The sequence below is a fragment of the Phyllostomus discolor genome, chromosome 2, assembly GCF_004126475.2.
Source record: "Phyllostomus discolor isolate MPI-MPIP mPhyDis1 chromosome 2, mPhyDis1.pri.v3, whole genome shotgun sequence".
Lineage (NCBI taxonomy): Eukaryota > Metazoa > Chordata > Mammalia > Chiroptera > Phyllostomidae > Phyllostomus > Phyllostomus discolor.
In genome coordinates this window covers 9,935,936-9,961,110 of record NC_040904.2, presented here as the reverse complement: position 1 = coordinate 9,961,110, position 25,175 = coordinate 9,935,936, and the positions used below count along the sequence as shown (strand labels likewise).

General features: G+C 58.4%; 1 protein-coding gene across 2 annotated transcripts in view; it reads right to left on the bottom strand.

Moving 5' to 3' along the window:
* Window positions 1–1,005: 1,005 nt before the first annotated feature.
* ADARB1 (adenosine deaminase RNA specific B1) overlaps window positions 1,006–25,175 on the bottom strand; it is a 35,268-nt gene continuing 11,098 nt past the window's right edge. Inside the window, exons 6-9 of one of the 2 annotated variants that reach the window (XM_028505033.2) lie at window positions 23,732–23,900; window positions 14,237–14,418; window positions 5,497–5,675; window positions 1,006–4,699 (exon numbers count right to left, since the gene is read on the bottom strand). In XM_028505033.2, coding sequence (XP_028360834.1) covers window positions 4,520–4,699; window positions 5,497–5,675; window positions 14,237–14,418; window positions 23,732–23,900 — 710 coding nt within the window. In that variant the 3' untranslated portion in view covers window positions 1,006–4,519. The remainder of the gene's footprint in view (window positions 4,700–5,496; window positions 5,676–14,236; window positions 14,419–23,731; window positions 23,901–25,175) is intronic. The other variant, XM_036017502.1, reaches the window with a different exon arrangement.

Below are 25,175 nucleotides of genomic sequence, written 5' to 3'. Positions count from 1 at the left end.
AGATGTGGACGGTCGTGCCCCTGACGTGGATTCCGGAGGCCACAGAAGACGCCACGGAACCTGGACTAAACTCGTAAGATGTCGCCTGCCCGCCGCCATCTCTTCTCGGACGCCTAATTTGTTTTTCTAACGCAACGTGCTTTCAGTTTTCTGTTGCTTTTATCGCGTGGGAAGAAAGAACAGATTCAAAACTGACACAACAGAGACAATCATTTGCCTGGGACAGAGCTGCTTTTTATTCGCATGGGGCTTCCGACTTTCTAAAACATTTTCACACCTGTTCTTCATTTAATTGCGGATACATTGACAAACACATAAGTAAAAGAAAAGAGAAACCAACCAAAAATCACCCCAAATCCCATCTGCCATGCACTGTGACCAGACCTGGCCCCCCCACCGCTCCCCGGGCGGGCACAGCTGCCCAGTGTGTCTGAGCCTCCTCTTGACCACAGGGTCTTCACAGGCACCGCCCCGAGGCCCGGTCCCCCTTGGTTTGCTGTGAGTTGGTCCTGAATAACACAACTTGAGCTTGCCACTGGGCACCTGCGTTTCTCCCCTGGGCCCGGACACCCCGTCCGCCTCGCCTGGGCCCACCTGCTCTGTCTGGTCCTGGCTGGGGCCCAACACCCAGTCCCCCCAGTTCATGGCCTGTTGCTGGTGTCCACGTTTTTCCTGTGCCCCCGCCCCCATCCATGTCATCCTCACATGTCCTGCAGGTAACTGGGTGCATGTCATCACCCCTCTTCGTGGAAGGGACCCAGCAGGGGCGGCTCTCACTGTCCCCCGCACACCTCGTGTGTGGGGGCTGCTGACACACTCAGGAAAATGGGGGGAAAGCTGAGAATCTGAGGGGTGAGGGGACCTGGAAAGCCGGTCCCCAGATGGGGATGCGCCGGCACAGCACAGCTGACCGGACCAGACGGCGACTGACCGACCCTGGGCCTGGCGGGTCAGCGGGCCGAGGAGAGCAGCAGCCAGGAGGGAGAGAAACTCGCAGCGACACCGTGGTAGTGAAAGGCCTTGCTTTATTGAGGACATGGCAAATCCCTGGTCTACGTGACAGCGTCTCATGCTCGGCCCCGCCGGTCTCGGTGCGTGAGGAGCTCATGCGGGTGGTGACATGTGGTATATACATCAATATACAAACGGGAACACGGAGGAGCACGTCTCAGCGGCGGTTTCCTGGCTGAACGACGTTCACACAGTGTCCACACTCGGAAGTGTCAGATCAGGAGCAGACGACCTCGAGTCCAGAGAGGCCGACGGCTTTCAGGGCTCACCCCATGGACATGCCACGGGGTGAGCTGTTCACGGTCACATCCAGAAGGACACCCTCAGTCCCCCGTGCCCTGTCAGCCCGCGCTGGAGCCCCAGCCATGAGCAGGGACGTGCAGCCCATGTCGCCAGAACAGGGTGCCAAGTCACCGTCAGGTCAGGCCCTGATACCTCCGCTCCCTCCCGCTGTGTGTGGACATACTGTGTGCTGTGGGCTGGCCTCGGGCCACGGAGAGGGGCCACAGGACACACCAGGGACAAGGACACACAAAACTGGACACACACGGTCACACGGACTCCGCCCTTCCCCATTGATACAGTTAGGGTGGTGAGAAGAAATCTTTGGAGAGATTTCACAGAGTTCACAGATGGAGAAGCCCGCTAATTTTCTTGCTTGCTGGATCAGATGGACGTACGTCTGGGGCAGACCTTATATTTTGGTGTGGGTATTTTAGAAATGAGAAGATGCACCCGAGTTGTATTTTGGTTTGGGTTCTCACGAGGACAGGAGCTCGCCGCCTCGGCACAGCAGGCCCTGGCCCCGCTCTCAGACCCTCAGACCAGCGCCGGGCGGGGCGGGAGCTGCCCCCGCGGTGAGACCGCCTGGTGCTCCGGGAAGCGCTGTCTCTACAGAGGGGTCCTACCGCCTGCAGACCAGGGACAGTATCTGAACAAAACTAAACTCCAGAGAAATCAACACCTTGTGAGATGTTGGCTTGGACACTTTAAAATAATCGTTTTGATCACAATACAAATCTCCAAAGCAGGAAAAGAGGGTGAAACGTGGAATTAAGACCCAGAATCAGAACTGCAGCTCTTTGGTGTCCGTGTCTGAGAGCAGGCGAACGCGGACCCTGAGCGGGAGTGGGGGTGGGGCCGAGCCATGCGGCTGGGACACGTCCCCTGGCCTCAGCCGACCTGGGGGAGCCCAGCTCCCGTCCCACACATGCCCCCCCCAACTGAGCCTTCTCTTCATGCCGCCTCCCTGCCAGCAGGATAGCTGCCCGGCGGCCTGGGGTGGACAGTGGCCAGCGTCCCCATGGGGCCGACACTCCAGGGGTGGCTGACACAAGAGAGCGGAGCCCCTCCTGACCCTTGCTCACCAGGGGTCCTCACACTTAACATTTTTCTCAAAAAGCCAAGGCCCTGGTTGTTGCAACTTGTCTGTGAAGTCTCCTCTACAGTCCAGGCGGAGGGCGTCACGTGCAGATTAACGCCCGAGCACACGGGCTGTGTGTCTCACGCACGGCGAGCTCAGGAGGAAGGGGCGGTTGAAAGTGCTGGGTGTCCTGCTTTGTCTCCTGCAGGAGGTGATCGGCCCTCCCCGCCCTGCTCTCCCACGAGTGCTCGGCTGCCCCACCCGGAGGCAGACTGTCCTGTGCAGGCCCCCTGGCCGCCGCCCACCCCAACCTCCCACCTTCCTCCCCGGCAACCACAGGTCAGACCTGGGTGCTTTCAGAGCACCGCCCTGCCCTGGCGGGTCTCACAAACACAGCCCAGGAAAGGCGCACAGCTCGGGGGCCATGGGGACCGACATGGTAGGGCACCCGGTCACCTGGGGCTGGAGGGAGACCCCTGCTGACGTCAACCCTTCCTGACAGAAGGGAGGGCCAGACACATGGGACAGTACGTGTCCATGGAATGCATTTCCACTGGGCATTGTCATCAAAATCCATGCCTTTTTTAAAAACTAAGTCCATCTCCCAATCCCCATTAGAAAAAATACCATTTTTAGAGAGAAGAATAAAAACACAGGGCCTCTCACAATTTTCTTCTGGGCACGGAGAGCCTGCTCTGGGGAGGGGCCGGCACCCCCAGACACCCGTCCTGTGACGGGGAGAGAACGCCAGTGCGTGGCACCTACACCACAGCCCACTCGACGGGGGCAGGCCAGTGGGTCCCAGGCCTGAGCGACCAGGAAGCACCCCCTTCGATGTGACCACTGTAGGCTCCAAGCTCTGCTCCTGCTCCTCACATTCTGGGCCATAGAGGACACAGGACACCAGGTGCACACCTTGATGACGCACAGGCGACACCCTGGGCTTTGCTGCAGGGTGGGGGGTGTCCGTCTCTGCTCCTGGCACCGTGGGACCCCGCACAGCCATAAATCAGCCAGAGGTGGGAGCGCGCCCTCCGTCCGCTCCGCTCTGGCCCCGAGTGGAAATGACCAGTAGCTGGTCCCGGTCTCCAAGCACAGGCCGGGCGGTGCCCGGGCCTCGACCTACCTGACCCCCTCGCTCAGCTGCCCTGGCTGTCCTCTGTGCTGTAGGGTGTTGGGCAAAGCCCCTGGCCGCCCCCCCAGATGCCAGCAGCACCCCCTCTCTGCCACGACCACGCCTGCAGCCTGCTATGTTACCAGCTTTCAGCCTGAATACTTGTTTTTCAAACATGTCTTTGATAAAGCTGGAAAGAATAATTTAGAAATATGTCTTAAGTGGTGTTTTCCAAAATGAACGTCTATGACTTAATTCTTGTTTGGTCCCATGAAGACCTCTGTCCGCCGGGCCCCGAGGGAGGGGCAGGGTCAGGCTGATTATTGTGCGGTGGCCCGACACCTGCCCGCTAGCCCCCTGGGTTAAACAGTTTCAGAACTCAAGGGAATGCCACACTGATATCCGGTTATTCAGAAGCAACTAAGAAAAGGTGTCTGGGATGTGGTCCTGCGAGGGGCACAGAAGCTTCTGGAAGCACGGACGCTACAGGGACCTGGCCGGACGCCGCGGGGCCATCCCTGCAGCAGGCCAAGGGCCTGCCAGCAGGGAGCAGTACTGCAGGGAAGTGTGCCCCGGGGACTTCCTTTAGGTGAGCACGTCCTGCCTCTTCCTCCTCTGTTCCTGCACACGCACACGCACACACACACATATATATAATATATATAAATGCTCTTTTTGCAATTAAAATAATGTGGCATAAGGGTGACCTGACATAATTCTTATTTTATAAATCACGTTCCTAGCTCTGAATAAATTATTTATTCAAGAATTTCACACAAAGTAATTGCTATTTCCTAAGCTTCAGGAAGCCCTACTTGGTAGAACTCGATGTCTATCGTAAACTGAGACTGAACGCCGTCACCAGCAACTGGGCGGGGACAGGGTGCTGCCACAGAGGGGCCCGAGGGCGGCCCCAGCCTGGCCACCCCGCCCCACCCTGGCCACCCCACCCCGTCCCCGCTGCAGACGGGAGGTTCTGGGGACAGGGCCGACACCGGGCACCCCCGCGTCCACGCCGGCGGTCAGGGTGGTCAGGGCGTGAGCGAGAACTGGTCCTGCTCCGTGGGCTTCTCCACCCAGGCGCCCAGCCCGGCCTTGACGAACGCCTGGAACAGGCAGGCCTTGGCCGCCTGGTACTCCTTCGCCACCAGCTTGGACTCATGGTACATGTTGGGTTTGGTGATCCGGGAGCGCAGTAAGTGGGAGGGGACCTGTGTGAAGACAAAGGACAAGTACAACCATTTAAGAAGTAACAGGAGGAGCTAAAACTCAAGATCATGGTCAAAAATGACACTTAGTATTGTGCTGGCCTGTGGGGGTGGGACCACCAGTGTGTATGGGGGGGTTCTCCCGCAGATGGACCGTCCTCACACGGAGCAGCCTGGGCACCCCGTCCGAGGGTCCGTGCTCCCACCCCAAGGAGCAGCCTTGCGGATGAACAGGCAATGCTCCCGGCCACCCGCAGACAGTGGATTCCAACGCCCACTCCCAGCACTGCAGCTGTTCGGAAACCAGTGTCCCACACTCATGGTCACTGGGGCACCCCCCGCCCCCGGCTGGCTCCCTCACGCGTGCGCTGTTGCAGCTTGTCTGTTCCTCCAGGTCAAGTTCAAGGCCAGCTTCATAATAAACGCTACAGACCTGACTCACAGTCAGGAAAAACTAGTAATACACTGATTTACTACGTAAGGTTCTGTTGGGTGAAAAGGGGGCCCTGCTGCTGCTGTTGCTGCTGCAGAGCAAAGGTCTACAGTTCCTCCCGGCGGGCTAACTGAGCCCAGCAACGCCCATCCTTCTGGGCACCTGCTCTTGGAGGGGACAGGCGGTTCCTGGCAGGAGGGGCGGGGAAGGCAAAGCGGCCTCTGAGGCTGAGCTGCTGTAAGTGTGAAGGGCCAGGGCTGGACTTGGGGCCGGACGGCGCCAGAGGGAGCAGGTCTGGAAGGGCCATGAGGATGGTGGCGGGGCTGCGACAGGGACAAGCGTGGGGGTGGGGCGGGCGCCTCAGTACCTTGCCGTGCACACGCATCCAGCGACAGTACAACGCGTGCTTACACAGGCGCGATGCTCGGCCCAGCTCGTCCTTGCCCGTCGTGGCGTTGATGACCTCGACGGCCGCGTCGCCCACCGTCCAGTTGACGCTGAAGTTGGGTGCCTTCCCCGGCTGCCGCGCTTCTGCGTTGCTGATGCCTGGAGGGGAGGGACGAGCGAGGTCATGCAGAGCCCCTCACGGCAGGTGTGCGGGACCGGGGCGGGGGGCGGGCTCGCACCGGTCCAGCGCCACCTCCCGCTGCCCAGAAACTTGCTATCTGCTGGGGGCAGCGGAAGGCCCACGGACCGCACAGCACTTCTGACTCACTCGGGCCACAGAGCGGGAAAGTGGGGCGGCTGGTGCAGGACGGCAGGCCGCATCTGACCTCAGGCCCCGGCGCCGGGGCCACCCCCTCGCACGCCCGACACCCGAGATGCAAGATGCAACCTTGCCACATGTTTTCTCACTGCATTTCCACACTTTCCGTAACGAAATGCTTCTTTCATGTATTCTCGTGCACCCACGCAAGGCCACGGTTCTGCTGAGCGTCCTGCGACTCCAGTTGCCACTCCGACAGGGGCAGGCTTACAGCAGCTCAGCCCAGCTTCCTCTCTGACCGGAGAGTTGCTGACCAGTCCCACCCCCACGCGGCCGAGGCCCCTGGCCTTTCCCACTCTCGCATTGTGGTGGCCAACGTTCAGTTCTAGACAAAGTAACCTGCACAGGCAGCGAGTCTGGATCCAACGAGTCACGGCCACGTGCGGCACTTCAGGGCCGAGCAGCGTGACAGACTCGAGAGAAAAAGTGTTGATTCGTGATCGAGTCTGGCACTGAAGGGAGGCCGCTGAGGCCTCAGCACCAGATGGAGTCTCTGCCCCAACTGCCGGCAATTGCTCCAAACCACACCTGTGCGGGGCAGGGTCCCCGGGGAGGCAGAATAGTAGTAGGGAGAGCCAGGAGGAGGGACTGGCTCCCAAGGAGGCGGAGGCTGGGCACCTGCCTCCTTGGCAGGTCCGAGACCTGCCCCATGGGAGCTGGGCACACAGGGTGGCTGGAGGCGGAGCTCCGCCTGAGTCCCCGGGCAGAGAACCGGGGGCAGTGAACTGGGGGCCGGGGTGTGAGTCTGGGCCAGCAGGGGACAGTGAGGAGGGACGGCCCACCGGCTCCGTCAGCCAGGCAGGGAAAAGGGGTGAGCTCCTCGTGGGCCGGCCTCGGCAGACCCAGCATGGGCGAGCACCCACCCTGGGGAGGCGGTCTGCTTTGCAGAGTGCACCCATCGATGCCGGCCTCCCCTGCAGACGCCCCCCGGGCTCCCCCAGGGAGAATGCGTGTTCTGGGCACCGTGGCCAGTCAGGAGGACGGTGAGAACTGACCGTCGCAGGCCTCAGTCTTCTGCGGTTTGAACTCAACACCCCCTTCCCTGAACGGCTCTTCTTCGGGTGTCCTGGAGTTTCCGTCTCCTGAGTCCCTGCTGTCCTTTCCCCGTTACAGGTCCCCCGGCTCCCCGGGCCACTTGGGAGAGTGCGTTCACTCCCCACCCAGGGGTCCCGTTGCCGCGCCGGGTTCCTACAGTGTTTCTCTTCGGGTCCCACGGTTTCCTCTCTCAGACGTCTGCTTTGCTTTGCTAGAGTATCCGGATATTTTTTTTCCTCCAAAAATATACACTGGAGATAGATCCTCTGAATCTCTGAATAAAATCTGATCATCCTCACTTTATTGAAATGCCTGACCACGATTTGATTAAACAGAAAATGCTTCGATAAGCACGGTTTCCCCTTGGAACTGGAAGTCACTCCATCCCTCCGTGGGGCTCCTGTGCACCGCTGAGCATCACGTTCTGCAGCCCCACAGAGAGGGGCCAGGGAGGGACCTTTCACAAGGTGGTTCTGCTCGGCACCTGGTTTCCAGGAGCTCAGTGGCACCGCGGCGCTCGTGAGTGGGCAGTGCTCGCACTGTGTCACCGTCCATGCAGGTCTGGACTCCTGTGTGGTCAGGTCCTCACCAAGGGTCACCGCTGAGTGACACTCCAACCTCAGAGATACAACACTGTGCATCACAACCAGAAATGGCCAATTAACTGCCTAAAAAAGTAAGATCCTAATAGTACGAATATTGTTTGTATTTTAAGTTGAATAAATGGAAAAATGGAGAAAATAAGGCAGAAAGAAAACAGCTAGCTCGGACCTCCAATGCTAACCACATGCCTTTTCTGGGGCAGAATATCCCCTGTGTGGTCAGGAGAGCACATTTCTCCGAGTCCTGGGGGCTCGCCCCCAAACAGCCAGACACCCGGGGAGAGCGGGTCTTTCCGGGGCTGCAAGCGAGCACTGGGGCAAGGAGCCAATCACAGGCCACCGTGCGGAAACCAGGGCAAGCAGGACCCCCAAGGCTGCAATGAGAGTCTCTGCTGTTGTGAATTCCGTGAGTCAGGACTCCTGGGACAAAAGTACAGAGAAGCCGAACTGGCCGGATGCCGGATGCGAAGCCCGAAGAGCCGGCGTTCCCTCGGGGCCCCCTCGTGCGGGCGTTCCCTGGGAGCACCCTCCTCACCTGCCCAGGGGCGGTCATAGCGCATTACATTCCCGATGATGATGGACAGACACGCGGGTCGCCGTGGGTTCCTGCCGCAGAAGCTCTCTGTCGTGTGTTCATTGACCCAGGTGTGTCGTTTACAGTCTCGATTGAAAGCGACCTTTACTCTGCAGACAGAGACCTGGGTAGGGGCTGGAGGGTAAGGAACCTGGTGTGCAGCGCCTGACAGTGATGGTGACACCGGCCACCCGCCGGGGCCTCCCAGGTCCTCGGTGTCGCTGGCCCCTCGGGCCCCAGAAGCTGTGAGACCGCCTGCCACTGAAGCTGGGAGCAGAGCGCCCTCCACACTCCCACCCTGGTTCTTGCCGAGGACCACAGCCCTGAGCCGGGGAGGAAGGAACTGGACCCAGTCCGGCGGCGAGCAGCTGCAGGGGCCGGGCAGCAGGCTTCGCCCCGCTCTCACGGCCTCCCCACCGCCTTCCCGCTGCTTCCCCAGGTCCAGACGGGTGCCCAGGGCTCTGCACAGGGGACCACGGGCCAAATAAGACTTCCTTTGCAGCTGAAACCCTGGGGTTTTGACACACAACGTCAGGAAAGAGCCTGAGTCTCCAGTCCAGAAAGTGAAGTATGCGCTGCTGGCTGCCTGGCCCGGACGAGCCCCATGTCACGAGGAAGCAGGGCATCCGGCAGGGCTCTCTCGCCCAGCCTGCACGGCCTGGGCAACACAGGACTGGGCACAGTTACCCAGAAGTCCCTATCCGGCCGACAACACCCCCAGGGGACAGGAGAGGGGAGTGCGCATATGCCCCGGACATGGTTTGCAAACGAATCTCAGTACAACAACTGGTATTGCTGAGAAGTCCTCAAAGGAGTCGTCAGTAAAATTGGGAATGCTGCTTTACTATCAAGGTCACCTACACAGAATGTTCGAACAAACAAATAGACAGACAGACAAAACACAGGCAAAGCACATCCTGTAGAACCCTGAGTCTACCGGCAGTCTAAGGTCATTTGGGTCAGTCCGTCACACGGACCCTCGTCACCCTGTCCACAGCAGGCGCTGCTGGCCGTCCTCCTTGGCTGGGCGGCTTCCTTCCAGTCGGGGAGGCCCAATCATGCTCGGGAAACTACTGGGCTGGCCAAAAAGTCTGTTCAGTTTTTCCCATAAAATAACAGACACATTTTTCATTTTCACCAGTAACTTTGTTGATTTGGATATTTTGAGCATGTCAGCTGTCTCCCACATGGCCAAATGTTGATTGTTCTCAATTAATGTCTCGATTTGATCGCTACCAACTGCAGCTGGTCTGCCCGACTGGAGCACCGCCCAGTGAGAACTCTCCAGCACAAAACTTCGCAAACCACTTTTGACATGTTCGATCACTCACAGCACCTTCTCCATATACTGCACAAATCTTTTTTTTTTTTTGCATCTCAGTTGCATTTTTACCTTTCTGGAAATAATAAAGCATAATATGCCAAAAATGTTACTTATTTTCTTCCATCTTCAATGTTAAAATAGCTACACCAAAATTCACCAGTTTTGATATACTTTTTTAATGCATGCCAATATGACAGCTGCCACAATACAACCTACCAACAGTTTGTTGAATAAAGTTAAAGACAGCTAAGCGCTACTAGAGCCATCTTACGGAAAAAAACCAAACGAACTTTTTGGTCAACCCTATATTGGGCTCCAGTCACCAGGAAGTTTTTCTCTGGGACACAGGGGACGTGAAAGCCCAGATGGCGGGTCTCCCAGAACGAGACGCTGAGCAGGCGGGGACTGCGAGGGTGTGGCTGCGACACAGCCAGGGTCCCAGGCACTGGCTAACCTGGACAGCAACTGCCCCTGTGGGCAGAATGCCCGTGTGCGGCCGTGACCGGGCAGGTCAGCTTCCTCAGAGCGCGGGGCAGACAGTAGGGATGGCAAAGGACAGGGTGCCGCAGGAGAAACTGGACCGAGACTCTCAGAGAAGAGGGCGCACAGGCAGCAGCTGGAGACAAAAACCGGAGAAAGTCTCTCCGATCCGGAGGCGAGGGCCTCCAGGTGGAAGCACTCAGAGGAGTCAGGGGAGGGGGAGAAACGCAGCCACACTCCTGGCCTTACTCTGGGGAAATGCCTGAGTTTTAAGGGAAAAAGATAAATGTAATGCCACCAGAGAGAAAACAAAATGGGAATCTTTTGGCGGAGGAGAAGGTCGAGGTGGCTCGGAGCCCAGGAGCCCAGGGAGGTGCCGGCTGCTGCAGACCCCGAGGCGGTGCCGGGCGAGGGCAGCGCAGGGTGGGGGCGCTTCCCAGTGGGGGGGGCACCTTCCCAAGTTGACCAGGACAGCCACCCCACTCTGTCCCAGCAACGTGAAGACTGACCCTGAACGCACAGCGATCGGAGAGGGACTGTGGCCCGTACGTGTGTCCAAACAAATGCTGATAGTGTGGCGGGGGGACCCGTGAGGAAGGCTTTTGGGGAGACTTTCTAAACCTCCAGGTGATGCCCCCAGAATCCACGTGGATGAGGTGGGAAGGAGGGCGAAGCCTGCCTGAGCTTCCAGCTCCTCCCAGGCTGGGGTCGCTATCAGTACTGACTAATTCCTGACACTGGTTTTTTTAAGTGCTCATTTGTTTAAAAATTAAGGGGCAACACTGGGCAAAAAAGAAGTGAGACTTAGAACTTCCAAACCACAGGTTCGGAAAAAGAGAAAAAGCCACTGCAATCCAGGCAGCAAAAGGGCAGGAGAGAATCACTAGGGAGGCAGAAGAGAAGGCAGGTGCGATGAAAGGGAGGAGGTTTGGTACTGTGGGCCTGAACCTTGTCCACCCTGGTCCGCCCCTCCCCACCCCACCCCACCCCTCCGACATCACTCCTGCGGTGAGACTCCTGCTTCCAGACCCGGGGAAAGGGTCCCCACCACTTGGGGGCCCACTCCTGCCTGGAAACACGCACCTTCTCTCACCCTCACTCATATTTACAGCCCCTCTCTCTCCCCCATGTAAGGCTTCGGGATGCAGACACACGAGTCCGAGTTTCACCAACTGCTGTAAATGGAGGCATGGCGTTCCCTGGCCAGGGGTGGGGGTGGGGGTGGGGGTTGGGGGGCAGTGGGGGCGGCGTGAGGCTTTCTCTCCGGCCCGCCAGCAGTGGCCCCCTGCCCCATCTTCCCAGAGAGCCCCCAGCCCAGACGGCATCATTAGGAGGCGCTCCCCGTGCTGCCTTGTTGGTCAGTATTTTGTGGCCACGGTGGCAGGAAAACCAGCACTGGGGGAGCCGCCCCTGTGGCCCCGGGGCAGCCTGCCCGTCACCAGGCTCTGGGACAGCCGAGACCCCCGGCCTTCCCTCTGGACTTCTCTCCAGCACCGGGACTGCAAACAGGGCCAGTTGGGCACTGGGCTCGGGGCCGATGGATGGGAGTCGGAAGCTGCAGCTGCTCTGAAGCCGGCAGGTGCAGGCGTGGAAGGGGCCCGGGGAGAAGAGGGGGTGCGTCTGAAGGGCTTCCCCTCCCCAGGTGCCAGGGGAGGGAGGGAGGGCGCACACAGCAGAGGCCCACACAGCCCGAGGCCGCCCTCCAGGGTCTTCTCTTAAAGCCCAACATGCTCTTCACGCTGAAGTCACGTGAAATTCTTACTCTAGCCTAGACAGCTTTCTAAAATAGTCTATCGCTACAGTTCTTATTAAAGGCCTACCTGACTTGCTTGGTTTTTAGGTAACCTTGTTTCAGGTGATTTAGTTATCCTCTGTGCTGAATTGGCAACCGTTTTTGCCCTCCCTAGGACCCTGCGATTCTCTGGGCACCGCCGTGCATCATTCCCGTTTTAACGTGGAGGCGACTTCTGTGGCTGAACGTGCACAGAACAGCACGGCGAGCGTGGGGCGAACTGTGGCACAGACACCTGCACGCCGCGCAGGCACAGCAGGGGACCCAAGAGGACCGCCCCTGTGTCCCGGCCACGGGCGTGTGCGCTCCCACAGCTGAGACGCGGGACTCTCCCACCGGATCCTCGCACTGGGTTCCCTCCGTCTGTGAGGACAGTGGGTTTCCACAGCCCGGGCAGCCTCCATGCGGCCCACGAGGGAGGGCCTCTCCGCCTCCCCGCCTCCCTCGGCCCTCGGCCGCCTTGTCCTCTGTGGACCCTGCAGGAGTGCCCTGCGTGCAGGTGTCTTCCCCAAAGCGACCTGCTGCACGAATTGGAGCTCTCTTCAAGGAAAAACAACGGCAAAACCCCACTGTTTCCAACACAAAGCATCTGTCCAAGGTAAAACACCCCAAATAGTTTGCATTTCGAACAGACCGAGAAGCCGTAAGCCGCTGCCCACTGGCTCAGCGATGGAGAAACGCTCTGCTCCCTGGAACTTGAGCTCTGTCCCTGTGCTCCACGGGATCCTAACACTCGCCCAGAGGACCACGGAGGGCACCCGGCCTGTCCCCGTCACTAGGCACAGGGGGAAACCGAGGCCCGAAGCTGTCGGCTCTGACTCAGGCTCCGGCTGCCTGCCGTGTGGGCTCAGCACAGCCCCAACTGTGGGGCAGGGGGCTTCAGGCTTTGGGGTTTGAGGGGACACTGGAGACAGGAGGACGAAGAGCGGGCTCTTCTATTTTGTTACTTACTTCCTCTGTTTAACAAACTCGTAGAACGCATCGATGGCTTTGAGGTCTCTCTTGCAAAGGCTACTTTTTAGCACCTTTTTATAGGCATCGGTGCACTTCGTGTACGTCGGACGATAAAAATAGCCTGACTTTTATAATGAGCTCTCGTTCTAGGGTCTTAGAATATCCCTTCAGCAAAATGACCCCGTCCCCTCGGCCTCCAGCCACGGGCATGGTCCCCATGGCACCCCTCTGCTGAGCGGCCTCTACAGGCCAGGAATGTCTCGCAGTGTTCTAAGTGTCTACGAATCTATGAGACAGGTGACAGTGTCTACGAATCTAAGAGACAGGTGACAGCTGAGGTTAAAGCCCTCAGGCGCAGAGTACAGACGGTAGACAGGGAGAACCATTTTCTGGCCCATGGGGCACCCGCATGCCGACACACAGCAGGATGCCGGCACTTAACTCTGAAACTTCCAGGACATGCAGTGGTGGGAGCAGCTGCTACAGTTTCAACTTCCCACAGTCAGGTTTGTCGGACTCTAACCTTCTCCTTAGCGAGCAAGGGTTAGTTAAGGGTAGGGAGCCGTGAGACTCGATCTGGGGCGCCCTGGTTCTCTCCGCGTGTGCTGTCCGAGGCCGTGTGCTATCTGAGGCCGTGTGCTATCTGAGGCAAGCCACGCCTCTGAGAGGCCCCGCCCCCCCAGCCCAGCTGCCAACATGCTGTGGCTGGAGCACCCGCACACCAGGACTTGAGGCCGGTTCAGCGTTGTGAGTTCAGTTCTGAGTTTAAAAAGTAGGTGAAATGGTATTTTCAATGGGATACAAGTACCTTAATTGTGTCCTTTAAAATAAGGGTGAACTGAGAAGTTAAGACCCTTGAATTCAAAAGCTCTCGTTCACTTCGCAGTTCGCCACTGAAATGCTAAAGGAAAAACAGCAAACTGGTAACAGTGGGCGCCCAGGGCAAGTGCAAGACGTCCCTAACACACGGGCCTGTCACGGTCCCCACGGTCACGTCCCTGACACACGGCTTGTCATGGTCCCCATGGTCACATCTCTGACACACGGGCCTGTCACAGTCCCCACAGTCACATCCCTGACACACGGGCCTGTCGCAGTCCCCACGGTCACATCCCTGACACACGGGCCTGTCAAGGGCACATTTCAATTACATGGCCAACCTCCTAAGAGCAAACTGGGCATGAGGACCCAGGGCAGGCCACCACTGCCACAGGGGCTGGCTCTGCAGTGGCAGCTCGTCACCGTGCCCACACATCCTGGTGGCCCGGCCCAGCTTGACCTCAGACAGCCAATGAGTGTGTGTAATTTCCATGGCATCTGGCAGTCTCTCTGCAGGGACAGGAGAACCCATTTGCACGAAGGCCACACCCCGGCTGCCCATCCTTTCCGCGCGGCGAGAGGCGAGCCTGGCAGCGGGCCTCCCTGAACGGCCCTCCCAGGCCCTGGACCAGCCCCCTCCTCCTCCCTCCGGAGCGGCTCCTCCACAGGCAGCTTCCCTGGGGACCGTGTATCCGCGAGACCCAGACCCTGCACGGAAAGTTCATCTGGGAGGGGTGGGTGCGCACTCGGGGGATACTTGCCGCTGAGCAGAGGCTTGTTGAGGGTGTACAGGGCGGGCAGGTCTTCTATGTTCGAGATCCGCTGGTACATGGCTCTGGAGAGGTGGTCCCCGTGGTAGAGGCTGCCCAGGATGATGCTGGAGAAGTAGATCGGCTCCACGAAGATGCTGAGCAGGGAGCCCTGGATGCCCACCACGTTCCACCTGCGGGCAGAGGGCCACGCCTCAGCGGGGGCTCCGCGCCCGCCGCGGCCCCGATGCCCACCCACCTCGTGCACAGATGTCCCGTTAGTTCTGCACGATGTCGGCCAACGAGAAGGAGAGTACCCGGAAATAGCTGGCTTAGTGGGTTAGAGTTGTTAAGAGAAAAATCAGCTTACATATCACTTTAGCTGTGGAACGACTTTTTCCACAACATACTTACTGAAGGTTAGTTCTAACAGTGTCCGAGAGGCACCTTTCTTGTGAGAAAAATCGAAAGGGAAGGTAAATATTATTTCCAATAAAGACGATCGCTCTGGAGTCCTTAAAATAGTAAACTGTCCTTTTCCTCCTCTCTGGCGACATCTTGGAGTTGGGCTCCCTTTAGCACCTGGAGGCCAGAGCCAGCCACGCTGGGCAGGGTAGGGCAGGGCAGGCACACCCCCGCCACCGGCCAGTCACTGGGCCTGGCCTGCTGGGCACGGCAGCAGGGACCCTGCACATGGTGCTGGGAGAGGCAGTGGCTGCTCGGCTTATTAAACCAGCCATTCCCAACAGACACTGACTATCCCGTCGTTAAGCTGCCTGACTCACACCACCCCCTCAACATGCCGCTGCCCTGGCTCTCTCCAGCCCCATGGACGGAGGAGGGACCCTCGGGCCCAGGCTCCGAGCCCACAGGGGCGGAGACGACACTGCCCAAGTGTTCCTGGAGCCCGGTGGCTGTCTGTCTGGATGCAGACAAGCCGTAAAAAGGTGAACACGTGAATCAAGAATTAAGAATTGAGATGAAATCAATGTGGCAGGCGGCAGGGTCCTACGAAAAAGCAGAAGAGGGTGCTGACTGCAGGGAGGGCTCCGAGAGAGCGGCCCTGAGCTCAGCCCCCAAGGAGTGTGCGGCAGAGGCAGGGGGGCCCACCCAGGCCCAGCGCGGCGGGCAGGCCTCGGACAGGCCGGGGAGAAGGCAGGGCCAGGTGGACCGGAGCGGCCTCCGCAGGGGCTGGCCGCTCCTCAGGACACCCAGGCTCTTGAAGACCTTTCGAGAAGGCGGTAGCACCACCTGATTTAATGGAAGTGTTTTCCTGAGAGGGTCTGAGCCCGTGCATTTCGGGGAGTGGCCTGTCAGCAGTGTGGGGCAGGTTTGGTGGGATGACAGGTGGCTGCAGGGGGCCGCCTCTGCAGCGCTGGTCGGAGGTGGGGGGCGGGGAAGCGAAATGAGGCTGATTCACAAACATTAGTGCTCCCCCTCTGTCTACTCTCAGCACTGGCCACCAGCTGCCCAGTCTCCGCCCCTCATGGAGAGAGGGAGGTGGTGCTGGGTGGTCGGAGCTGTGAATGAACAGCGTCCGCACGAGCCCTGCCTTACGTCCAGGTCCACCCAGCTCAAGCCAAATTCAGTCACACTCGCCTCCTCATCCCTGTCACCGGCCAGTGGCCAGCAAACCTGACAGAGAGCTCCTTTCAGAATGGACCCAGGAGCCACCCACCACTTCACCCTCTCCCACAGCCCCCATCCCCGCACCCTCCCCGACAGCAGCCGCCTGTCCTGTGAAAACGCAGGCCACACTAGGTCACGCTTTTGCACAAAAACCCCAACACTCCATCTTCATCTCCACAGCAGCTGCCGGCCTGGCTGACCCGGCCCCTCCTCCCTTCCCCCGCCAGCCGCAGTGCCTCCCACACTCAGGACACCAGGGCCTTTGATGCCCCCCCTTGAACCACTATCCTCAGGTCCCTCACCCCAGAACACAGGCCCCCGACGGCTCGTGGCCACAGTCTCCCCGTCTTGGTCCCTGCAGAAAGTCCCTCTGGGTGTCCTGCCCCAGGCTGCTCCTATGCCAACTTCCTGCATTACCTGCAGGTCTGTTTTTTATCACCTGCTCCCCACCCGCCCCGCTAGCACGAAAGCTCCCCGAGGGAGTGACTGGCTGTCTGCTGCACCCACTGATCTGCCCAACACTTACACCGTGTACCTGGTGCACGCAGGTCAAGAAACACATGCTGAGCCGACAAACCCTCCAATTCCTACAACGCATTCCTCCCGCCCTCTCCAACAGAAAGGGAAACACAGGTTTCCTATCGTCCAAGAGAGAGCACGCCACCCATGACTGGGTGCCTACCGAAGCCACGGCGCCCCCTTCTGTGCAAGCTCAGAGTGTGTGTGTGGATGCAGGCTGCCTTTCGGCTGAACCCAGCCCCCCGGGGCCCGCTTCAAAGCAGCGACTGAGCTCCGCCTGTTCCAAGCCGTTAGTTCCGAACACCTGCTCTGAAAGAGAGTTCCGGGAGCTTCTGGGAGCTCTGCAGAGGGCCCGGTGGGAGGCGGCGTGCATACCCGCCACTTCCGCTGCAGGCTCCCACCCGAGGGCCTCACAAGGGACAGCGAGGGCAGGACTTCACGGGGGGCAGAAACGCCCAGTGCGGGCTGGGGGGCTCCGCGGGGCCAAGGGCCTTGTCTTACTGAGCCAGGCTCCATGCTGTCAAATGCCCCCAGCGAGCCTGTGCGAAGACGTGAAATTTGGCACAGACAGCTGCTGAGTGGGGAGCCCCTCCCTGCACCGGGGGGCTGCAGGGTCCACAGCAGGTTGCTGGTGACACTCGCTGGGGGGGTTGGGGGGGGCAGAATCACACAGGAGCTGAGGAGCATTCCCTTGGCCCTGCTGGGTTTGCTGCCGCCAGGCCTCTCTCTCCTTCATCTGCCTTCCGCCCTTTCCCAGCGGACAGGGCCCAGAGTGCTGCCACATGGGAAGGTCCCCAGATCCGTGAAGGGCCCAGCCCCGCCCTGAGAGGCTGAGTATTTCAGGAGCCAGCGGCCAGCCAGACCGGGAGTCAGAGGACAGCTCCGACCCAGCACAGCCTCCACGGCCGCTGGCCCAGAACGGTCAGGACTGGGTCGGCCACCTCAACAGTCGTCCCTGCCTCCAACCCGGGACCACCCAGAGAGAGCCCGGGGTGCCCCCCACCAGAGGAGGCCTCACTTCTGGCTACCTGACCCACAGCCTCCGTGCAACACACCTGAGCCGAGCCTCGTCCCCAACTAGAGTTGCACCCCCCACTCACCCACACGGAGTGGGTGGGCCCCCTGCTACAGCAGCTTTGAATAAGCTGTCTGCCCTCAGGCGGGTGGTCTATGCTTCCTCCCACAGTGCACAGAGGCCAAGGTCCCCAGGTCTGAGACCCTGGCGCCTTCCCACAGCCCAGTTGACGCAACTCACTGTGAGACGGTCAGCCCACTCCCATCACTGTGCCCTGTGCCGCCTAGGGGGGGTGGCAGCTGCCTTCAGGCAAACGGCCACCCGCCGGGTGACCCAGCAGTAGCACTGCCCCTCCCTCCCCTCCCCCGCCCACCCTGGCCACCACCGCCAAGGCCACCCTCTGCCGCTGCCCCCATTTCCTGCCCCTCAGGCAGGGACATACGGGACCCTGCTCTGTCCCTCTGCAGGAGACACAGGACATCTCGCCCAGCACCTGCCCACTGCCTCTCAACCATGACAGCCACTCAGGAGGCTGATCATTTCACCCCCTCAGGACAGGACAGGACAGGGCAGGAGGGCTGCGGACGGTGGGCAGCGTTCCGGCCGCCAGTGCCGTTTCTGGGCCGAGGCCGTTCTGTTGTCCGGCCGTGGCCATCTGTTGGTGTGATACCAAACAGGAAGCCGTTTCCAAGCCCTCACCTGGGCTTATGCAAATGAGGTGGCTCTAGGGGGATGGGGGCCAGTTGCCAGGGAAACTGACCACAGAATCAGAGCAGGGGGAAGAGGAAATGGGATCAAGTTGATCCCTAATGACCAATGATGCACTCAGCTGTGGCCACGTGACCGAAATCTGCCTAGCGCCCGACCCAAGGGGCTCGGGGAGCTTTCGGAGCACAGGAAGGGCCCCGTGTGCCCCACCCCCTGGGCATCTCTTCCTCGGTCCTGCTCCTGACTCGCATCCTTTACTGTAAAATGGCAAGTTACTGCGTTCCCAGAGTCTAGCAGCTGTTCTAGCCACGTCGTCGGGCCTGAGGAGGGAGGGGTCTAGGGCACCGGGACCTGCAGCTCGGTCAGACAGAGCGTGGGCGCCTGCGCGGTCTCATGGGCCGCCCGCCGCCCGTGGGGCTGCACTGAGCCCTGCGCCGTCAGAATCGGCCTGGCCCGTGGAACTGGAGAGCCGTGCGGTGCGGGCCCCGTGTGCCTGGTGCCGGAGGGGCTGGGAGGGGCAGGCTGCGGCCGTGGTCCCTGTGCTGTCCCTTCCAGGAGCATCCTTCCTCCTTTCCTCCTGACTCGTCCTGGCTCGTCCCTCCGACGCCGTGCCATCGGGATACAGCGGGAGGCGCACATCACTGGGGTGCACGTCCGAGTCTGACTTGCGTACACGTGTGACCCTCGTTTCACCGAGACACAGAGCATTCGCAGGACCCCCAGCCCAGCCCCTGCAGCAACACCCCCGTGTGACTGAGCTGTGTGGGGTCTGCTTCATAATCCGGGTTACCTACCGCTTATGCAAATCTGAAACTCTTCCCAATACTGGCTTTTCTCTCTACTCTATCTACAGCGTTTTGGTAAAGAAGTTTCAAAATATAAATTTAGTCACATTTATTCATGTTTTCTTTATAACTGGGCTTTCTGTGCCTGCAAAGTGGAAGCCATAAAAACTGCCAGGTACCACCACTCTTTACCTGGGTCCTTGCTCGTTGGGAACACACCTGTGCGGCTGACAGAGGGCTTGTCTGTCTTCATACAAGGCCTCTTGTATGGCCTTGTATGAAGAGGCCATACAAGGCCAGAGGACGGTTTGTCGGCCAGTTCATCACCCCGGTGAGCCCCGACCGCGGCCGAGGCTGCAGCTGCCGCCCCACAGTCCCTCCCTGCTTTCGAGCAAGAGCCTCGATCCCTCTATTCCAGACGGCACCCTGTGTGCAGGCCGGGGGCTTGCCCCGCTGCCCCCCGACCCCCACTGCCTGTCCTTTCCCCCTTCCACTACTGGGATTGGAGCCGGTACTTGGGGATGTGGCCCTGTCGGGGCACCAGGAGACCCCGAGGACAGCAGGCACCTGCCACATGGCACAGGAAGGAGGGGTCTGGCCTCTGGGTGACCATGCACTCACCACAGCGGCTCTGGACAGCCTGCTCCTGAACCCAGTTTTCTGTGCGGGAGAAGTAACACTGGCGTCGGGTTTACACGCCCTCTCACACACAGGCGAACGTCCCCCTGAGCAGTGCGTCACGCGCCCTCAGGTCTCCTTCCAGCCCCGCATTCGTGCCACCACCACCCTCTGCCAACAGCCACCCCGCGTCCCACAGGGACTTTCCCATCCCACCGGGACTTTCCCATCCGGGTGCTGGGATTAGGCTTCCAGGTGCTACAGAGAAGGACGAGACTTTGATTACAACTACGTTCAAGTGACAGATGTGGACGGAACTGACGGGATTATTAAAAGGGCACCACTGGCTGGGTTTGCTGCCCTTGAGATCACGTGTGGACATGTGTTTTATGACTGAGGACAGCTCGTCACCTGGTTTTCCTTACTGTCCTTGTCTGGCTCGGAGGTGGGGGTGCTGGTAGCCCCATGGCATGAGCTGGGAGCCGCCTGTCCCTACGGTTCCAACCTCTGGAAAGGACTGCAGGGAGCAGGGATTCCTGGCCCCAGGGGTGTGGGGACCTCACGCGGGGCCCAGCTGGGTGGGCAGTTTCCTCTCCCTGTACCTCCCTCCTTTTCCCGAAGTTCTTCAATATTTCCTGGGGGTGTGGGGTGACTGGTTTAATTTTTTTTAATGACTTTAACTCTATTCCAAGTGTCTACCTACACTTCAGTCAGTTTTAGAAATGCACACTTTTCTGAAAACTTAAAATTTCATCTGAGTTTTGCACTCTTGGCCATGAAGTTGCCTCGTGCTCCATCACAAGCAGCTGCAGCCCACCTCGGCCCCCACTGGTCTGGCCGCTCTCCCATCATCCTTGGTTGGAGCTGCCCGAGTTCCGCTGACGTCACTCCCCTGTCCAGGGACTGGCCCTGGTCGCCGCTCCTGGCCGGGTGTCCTTGTTTCCCCCTTTCTCCTCAGCTGGGTTTGTCCTGTTGTTCTCTTCCCACCCCACCACCTCGGTGCTTCCGTCACCTACTGACGGCCATCTTCTGGCTCCCACTGTGATTCCCTCTCCTGTGAGTCCTCGAGGTGTCACTGACATGCAATGTGCTGCCCACAGCGAAGCAAACAGGGTGGCAGGTCTGACATCTGGACACACCCAGGGGACCGTCACCCCCAGACCCTCCTCACGCCTGGTCCTAGTCCTTCTGTGCTGTCCCTTCTCACGCTGGTCCCCGCCCCAGGCAACCGCTGGTCTGCTTTCCGTCACTGTGGGTTGGTCTGCGTTTTCTAGAAATGTGCAGGAGTGGAACCACACAGTGAACGCTGTTTTTGGTTGGTTTCTTTCGCTCTGTGTCATTACTCTGGGATTTGTCCACATTGTCTGTGCATCAGATGACGATGATGATGATGATGAGGAGGAGGAAGATCTGCCTGAGTGGCCCCCCACCACGTGGAGCAGTGTCGTCTGCTCAGCACCGAATCATGGGGCCACTGGGACCGCTTCCAGTTTTAGACATCGCAAAGAACGTCGGACACGTGTCACCACACATCTGTCCAAATCCACGGGACGTGCGCCACCAAGACTGACCCTGGTGTCAACTGTGGGTGTGGGGTGATTACCCCGTGTCAGTGCAGGCTCGCCGACCGCACCGGTCCCCTCTGGTGGGGGCAGAGGGCCGCCGGAGGTGGTGTGTGGGGGCGGGCAGAGAGGACATGGGAATCCCTGTACCTCCGTCCTAATTTTGTTGTGCATCTACAACTGGTCATAAAAAAATCTTTAAAAAATCTGTAAGATGGTCATTTCATATTGTGTGTTTTACCACAGTACAAAGAAATCCATGGTGCTTGTCTACACCAGCAGTAATCACACAGAGAGTGTAGCAGCGAACAAGATAATCTCCACACTAACAACACAGAAAGGATCAAATTCTAGGAATTAATTTGTCAAAAGTTGCCTAACGTCTTTGTGGAAAACTATAAATGACATAAAGGAAAACAATTAAATATGGAGAGAGATACACAATATTCATGGATGGACTGATTTAACTTTATGCCAATTCTTTTCAAATCAATCCATAACATCAATGTAATTCCACACAAAATGTCAGCAAGACATCTGGAGACATGGGACAGGCTGACTCTAAAACACGCACAGAAGGACAGAGGTTCACAAAGATCTACCAAAGGTCTGAAAAAACAAAACAGGGGTAGAGAACGACAGTCTTATCCGACCAGATCTTTAAAGATATTAAAATGCTAGGAAATCTGTAAAATGTGGGCAATGACGGCGAACTGCAGGCTGACCCCGAGCCGAGGGCGTGGGAACAGGCCCACCCTCGTGGGGGGCTCAGCGCACAGCCGAGGAGCCTCCGCAGCCCAGTGAGGAAATACAGACTGTTCAGGGGGTGGGACCGGGAAAACCAGCCCGCCAAGTCAGAGTGAGAAAACTAAGTTATGACTGACAACACAAACGCATTAAAGGCCTACATGTGCAAGTCAAACGATAAAGGTCTTAGGGAGAAGCACAGGAGAGCATTTCTGGGCCCTTAATTTGAGAAGGAACTGCTTAGGTGAGACCCTGAAAGTGAAAATCACGGGGTGACACGTTCATGGATCAAGTGGCATCACATGAGGGGCTTCTGTGGAACACAAGACGGCACACAGTCAAGGAGGACCTGGAGACGACACCGAATCATCCCCACCGCTAAGGACTGCAGCACGGACTGAAAAGGAACCTCTGCTCATCCAGACGAAAAGGGCGTGAGATCGAAGGCCAAGCGGCCAGGGCGTGAACGGGACATTCAGGGGAGCGGCGAGGCAGGCAGTCGAGGAGATGCTGACGCTCCTTGTGGGAAGAGACACGTAAACTAAAACCACGGGGCGCCAGGCAGAAACACGGGGGAGCTAGCCTCACGCGCACTGTTGGTCAGCGCAGTTGCTGGGACCGTCCCGGCACACCTGCTGCATGGCGTGAGGGTCCCCCCCGCACCGCCCCATGTCCAAACCCCAGGGCTTGAGGCCTCTACGGCGTGTGCACGTGTGGGGGGCTTCAAGGCTGCACTGGGGAGGCAGGCTAAGGAAATCCTTGTTTCCGCCGTGAGGGGACGGCCGTGACGTGGCCGTGACTGGGGCGTGCTGGCAATCCGAGGGCCGCTCACGACCGCGCCAGGGCGAGTCCCCCAGACACAGGGGCGCCTGAGAACACAAGGTGCGGGACGGGGTTGGAAGCACAAGAGGGTTTCTGCACCCTGACGGCAGACTGACAACATGCACACGAACACCCGAAGTGACACTGCTGGGTATTTTTCGAGGACACACACACACACGGAAATACATACAAAGGGCGTGTAATAGGTAAACACGTCCTGTGGGCGCCCCTGCTGGGCGGAACGGGCTCTGTGTCCCTGCGCTCCCCCGACAGGGGCCAGCGGAGAAGGCCAAGACAAAGGCTCACGAGCAACCAAGAAGACGTGTGCACACGCGTGTGTCAGCCCTGACCGCTGTCGGGGCGGCGGGCAGGAGCCCACTCCCAACAGGCCACGGGGAGCTCGGAAGGGAGGAGATTTTCATTTTACACGCTTTTCTACCATTTAACCTCTTTCAAATAAACGTTTGTTGAAAGACAAAGAACTACTGGAAAGGAGGCCAGCACCCGAAGGAGCGGGGTTTTCTGAGCATGGATGACGCCGGCTCCGGAAGGAATGGCACCCCCCCCCCCCGAGGGGTACAAACTCCACGTGTGCCCGCAGCGCCCCCTCGGCCTGCCCACCAGCGGCGCTCTCGGCGCTCAGAGCAACACGCCTGCGACGGGTGTCACGTTGTTTGTACAACGTAAATACCAGTCACCCCAACTACTAACTCACAGTGAGTGTGACCCTTGCAGTCTCATCGACGATGAACGAGGAACTGTGCTTTCCGTGGGAGCAAACTGTTTTAAAGCGTCACAGAGCAACTCATCAGTTCACAGTGCAACGCGTCAGTTCACCCCGGACACCACATGCAGCAGCAGCAACAACGGGCAAGGGGCCGCCTGGAGCCTCCTGGGTAAAGGCCCACCTCCGCCCCCTCGAAGGGTCCTGGGGCCCCTCTGGAGCCTCAGTCACTCAAAGGCTGTGGGGGGGACACTGGGGATGAGCCCCCACTGTTCCAAAAGCCAGCGGGGGTGACCGGCACACCGGGAAAGAAGGGCCTGGGAACCGGCAGGGGTGAGTCTGGCGCAGAGGGAGAGCCGGGGTCCCCGGGGCCCTTACCGTGCCATCTTGTCGCTGCAGGACATGGTGAGCAGCCTCTCCCCCTGCAGCACCCCGTCCCACGTCTGGATGCTGGCGTTAGAGCGCACGGGGATGGTCCCCTCCCCGGATTCTATCTTCGTCCGCAGCTGGCCTCGGGCTTTGCGGTTCGGGTGTCTGTCTGCGGGTTCTGGGAGAAACGGAGAAGGAAACCGTCCGTCTCACTCACTGAGAAACATGTCGGAGCGCCCCCTGCAGGTTCACGCTGCAGTCCATGCCTCTCTGTGCACATGGCCACATTCCGTGTCCACGGGACCCGCGTGAGGCGTGAGCACACGAGACTGGACCGGAAGGATGTAACACGAGCCAAAGTCACAGAGGTGGCCTTGTGAGGGATTGGGGGAAAACAGGGCTTCTTTTTATTGACCAAAGTGATCGATTTCTATCATTAAAAAAGCAGTTGAGGCAAACAGGACAAAATGCTAACGTTTGTTAATTCTAGGTGTTGGCTATCTGAGTGTTTATTGTATTTCCTCATTTTTTGAAAATGTATTAAATGTATTAAATTTTCAAAATACCGCCCACAAGAGTGCAGAAATAAGCCCACAGGAAGTGCGTGCAAACATTCACAGTGACCACCTCTGGGTCACACGAACCCGGGTGATTTAAATTCTCCTTCTTATTTTAAAAATCCTTAGCAATTTCCCACAGTGGGGGGGATGTGTGGCTTTTATGATCAAGGAACAAAACGTAATTAAATTTTCCATTTGTCATAAACATTGAAGCCTGGGGAGGGGACGTGGACACGAATTCGTACGTGACTGAAGAACCAACCGGTACACGGGGGAGGGCGGGGAATTGCAGCTGAACGGGGGCTCCTTTTCACCGGCCCGAACCTGCTCTGGGAGTTTCGGCCAAACGCACCGATTACATGCCGAGTAAGTTAAAATCCATCAGAAACGTGGGAGAGGCTGTGCGCCGCTGGTTCAGAGGCACACGTTACCCCAATTTAAGTGCCGAAGGCAAATATGGTCTGATATCCTCGCTCCACTCCAATTTCTTTCTTTCTTTGTTTTTTTAAAGGTACAAGTTATTTTCTTTTCTTTTTTTTTAAAGATTTTGTTTATTTGTTTTTAGAGAGGGAAGGGAGGGAGATAGAGAGAGAGAGAGAGAAACATCAATGTGCGGTTGCTGGGGGTTATGGCCTGCAACCCAGGCATGTACTCTGGCTGGGAATCGAACCTGCGACACTTTGGTTCGCAGCCCGCGCTCAATCCATTGAGCTACACCAGCCAGGGCTTCAATTTCTTAGTTTATGAGAATCAACATTTTTCATCCAACAAAACTTTCTAATTAATTATTCACGGAAAAGTAAAACCCCATGCTTTTATATATTCCTCAGACCACAATCAAGGCTGACATTTAAAAAAGGATATTAATGTATAAGTTTATTGTTTTGTCTGTC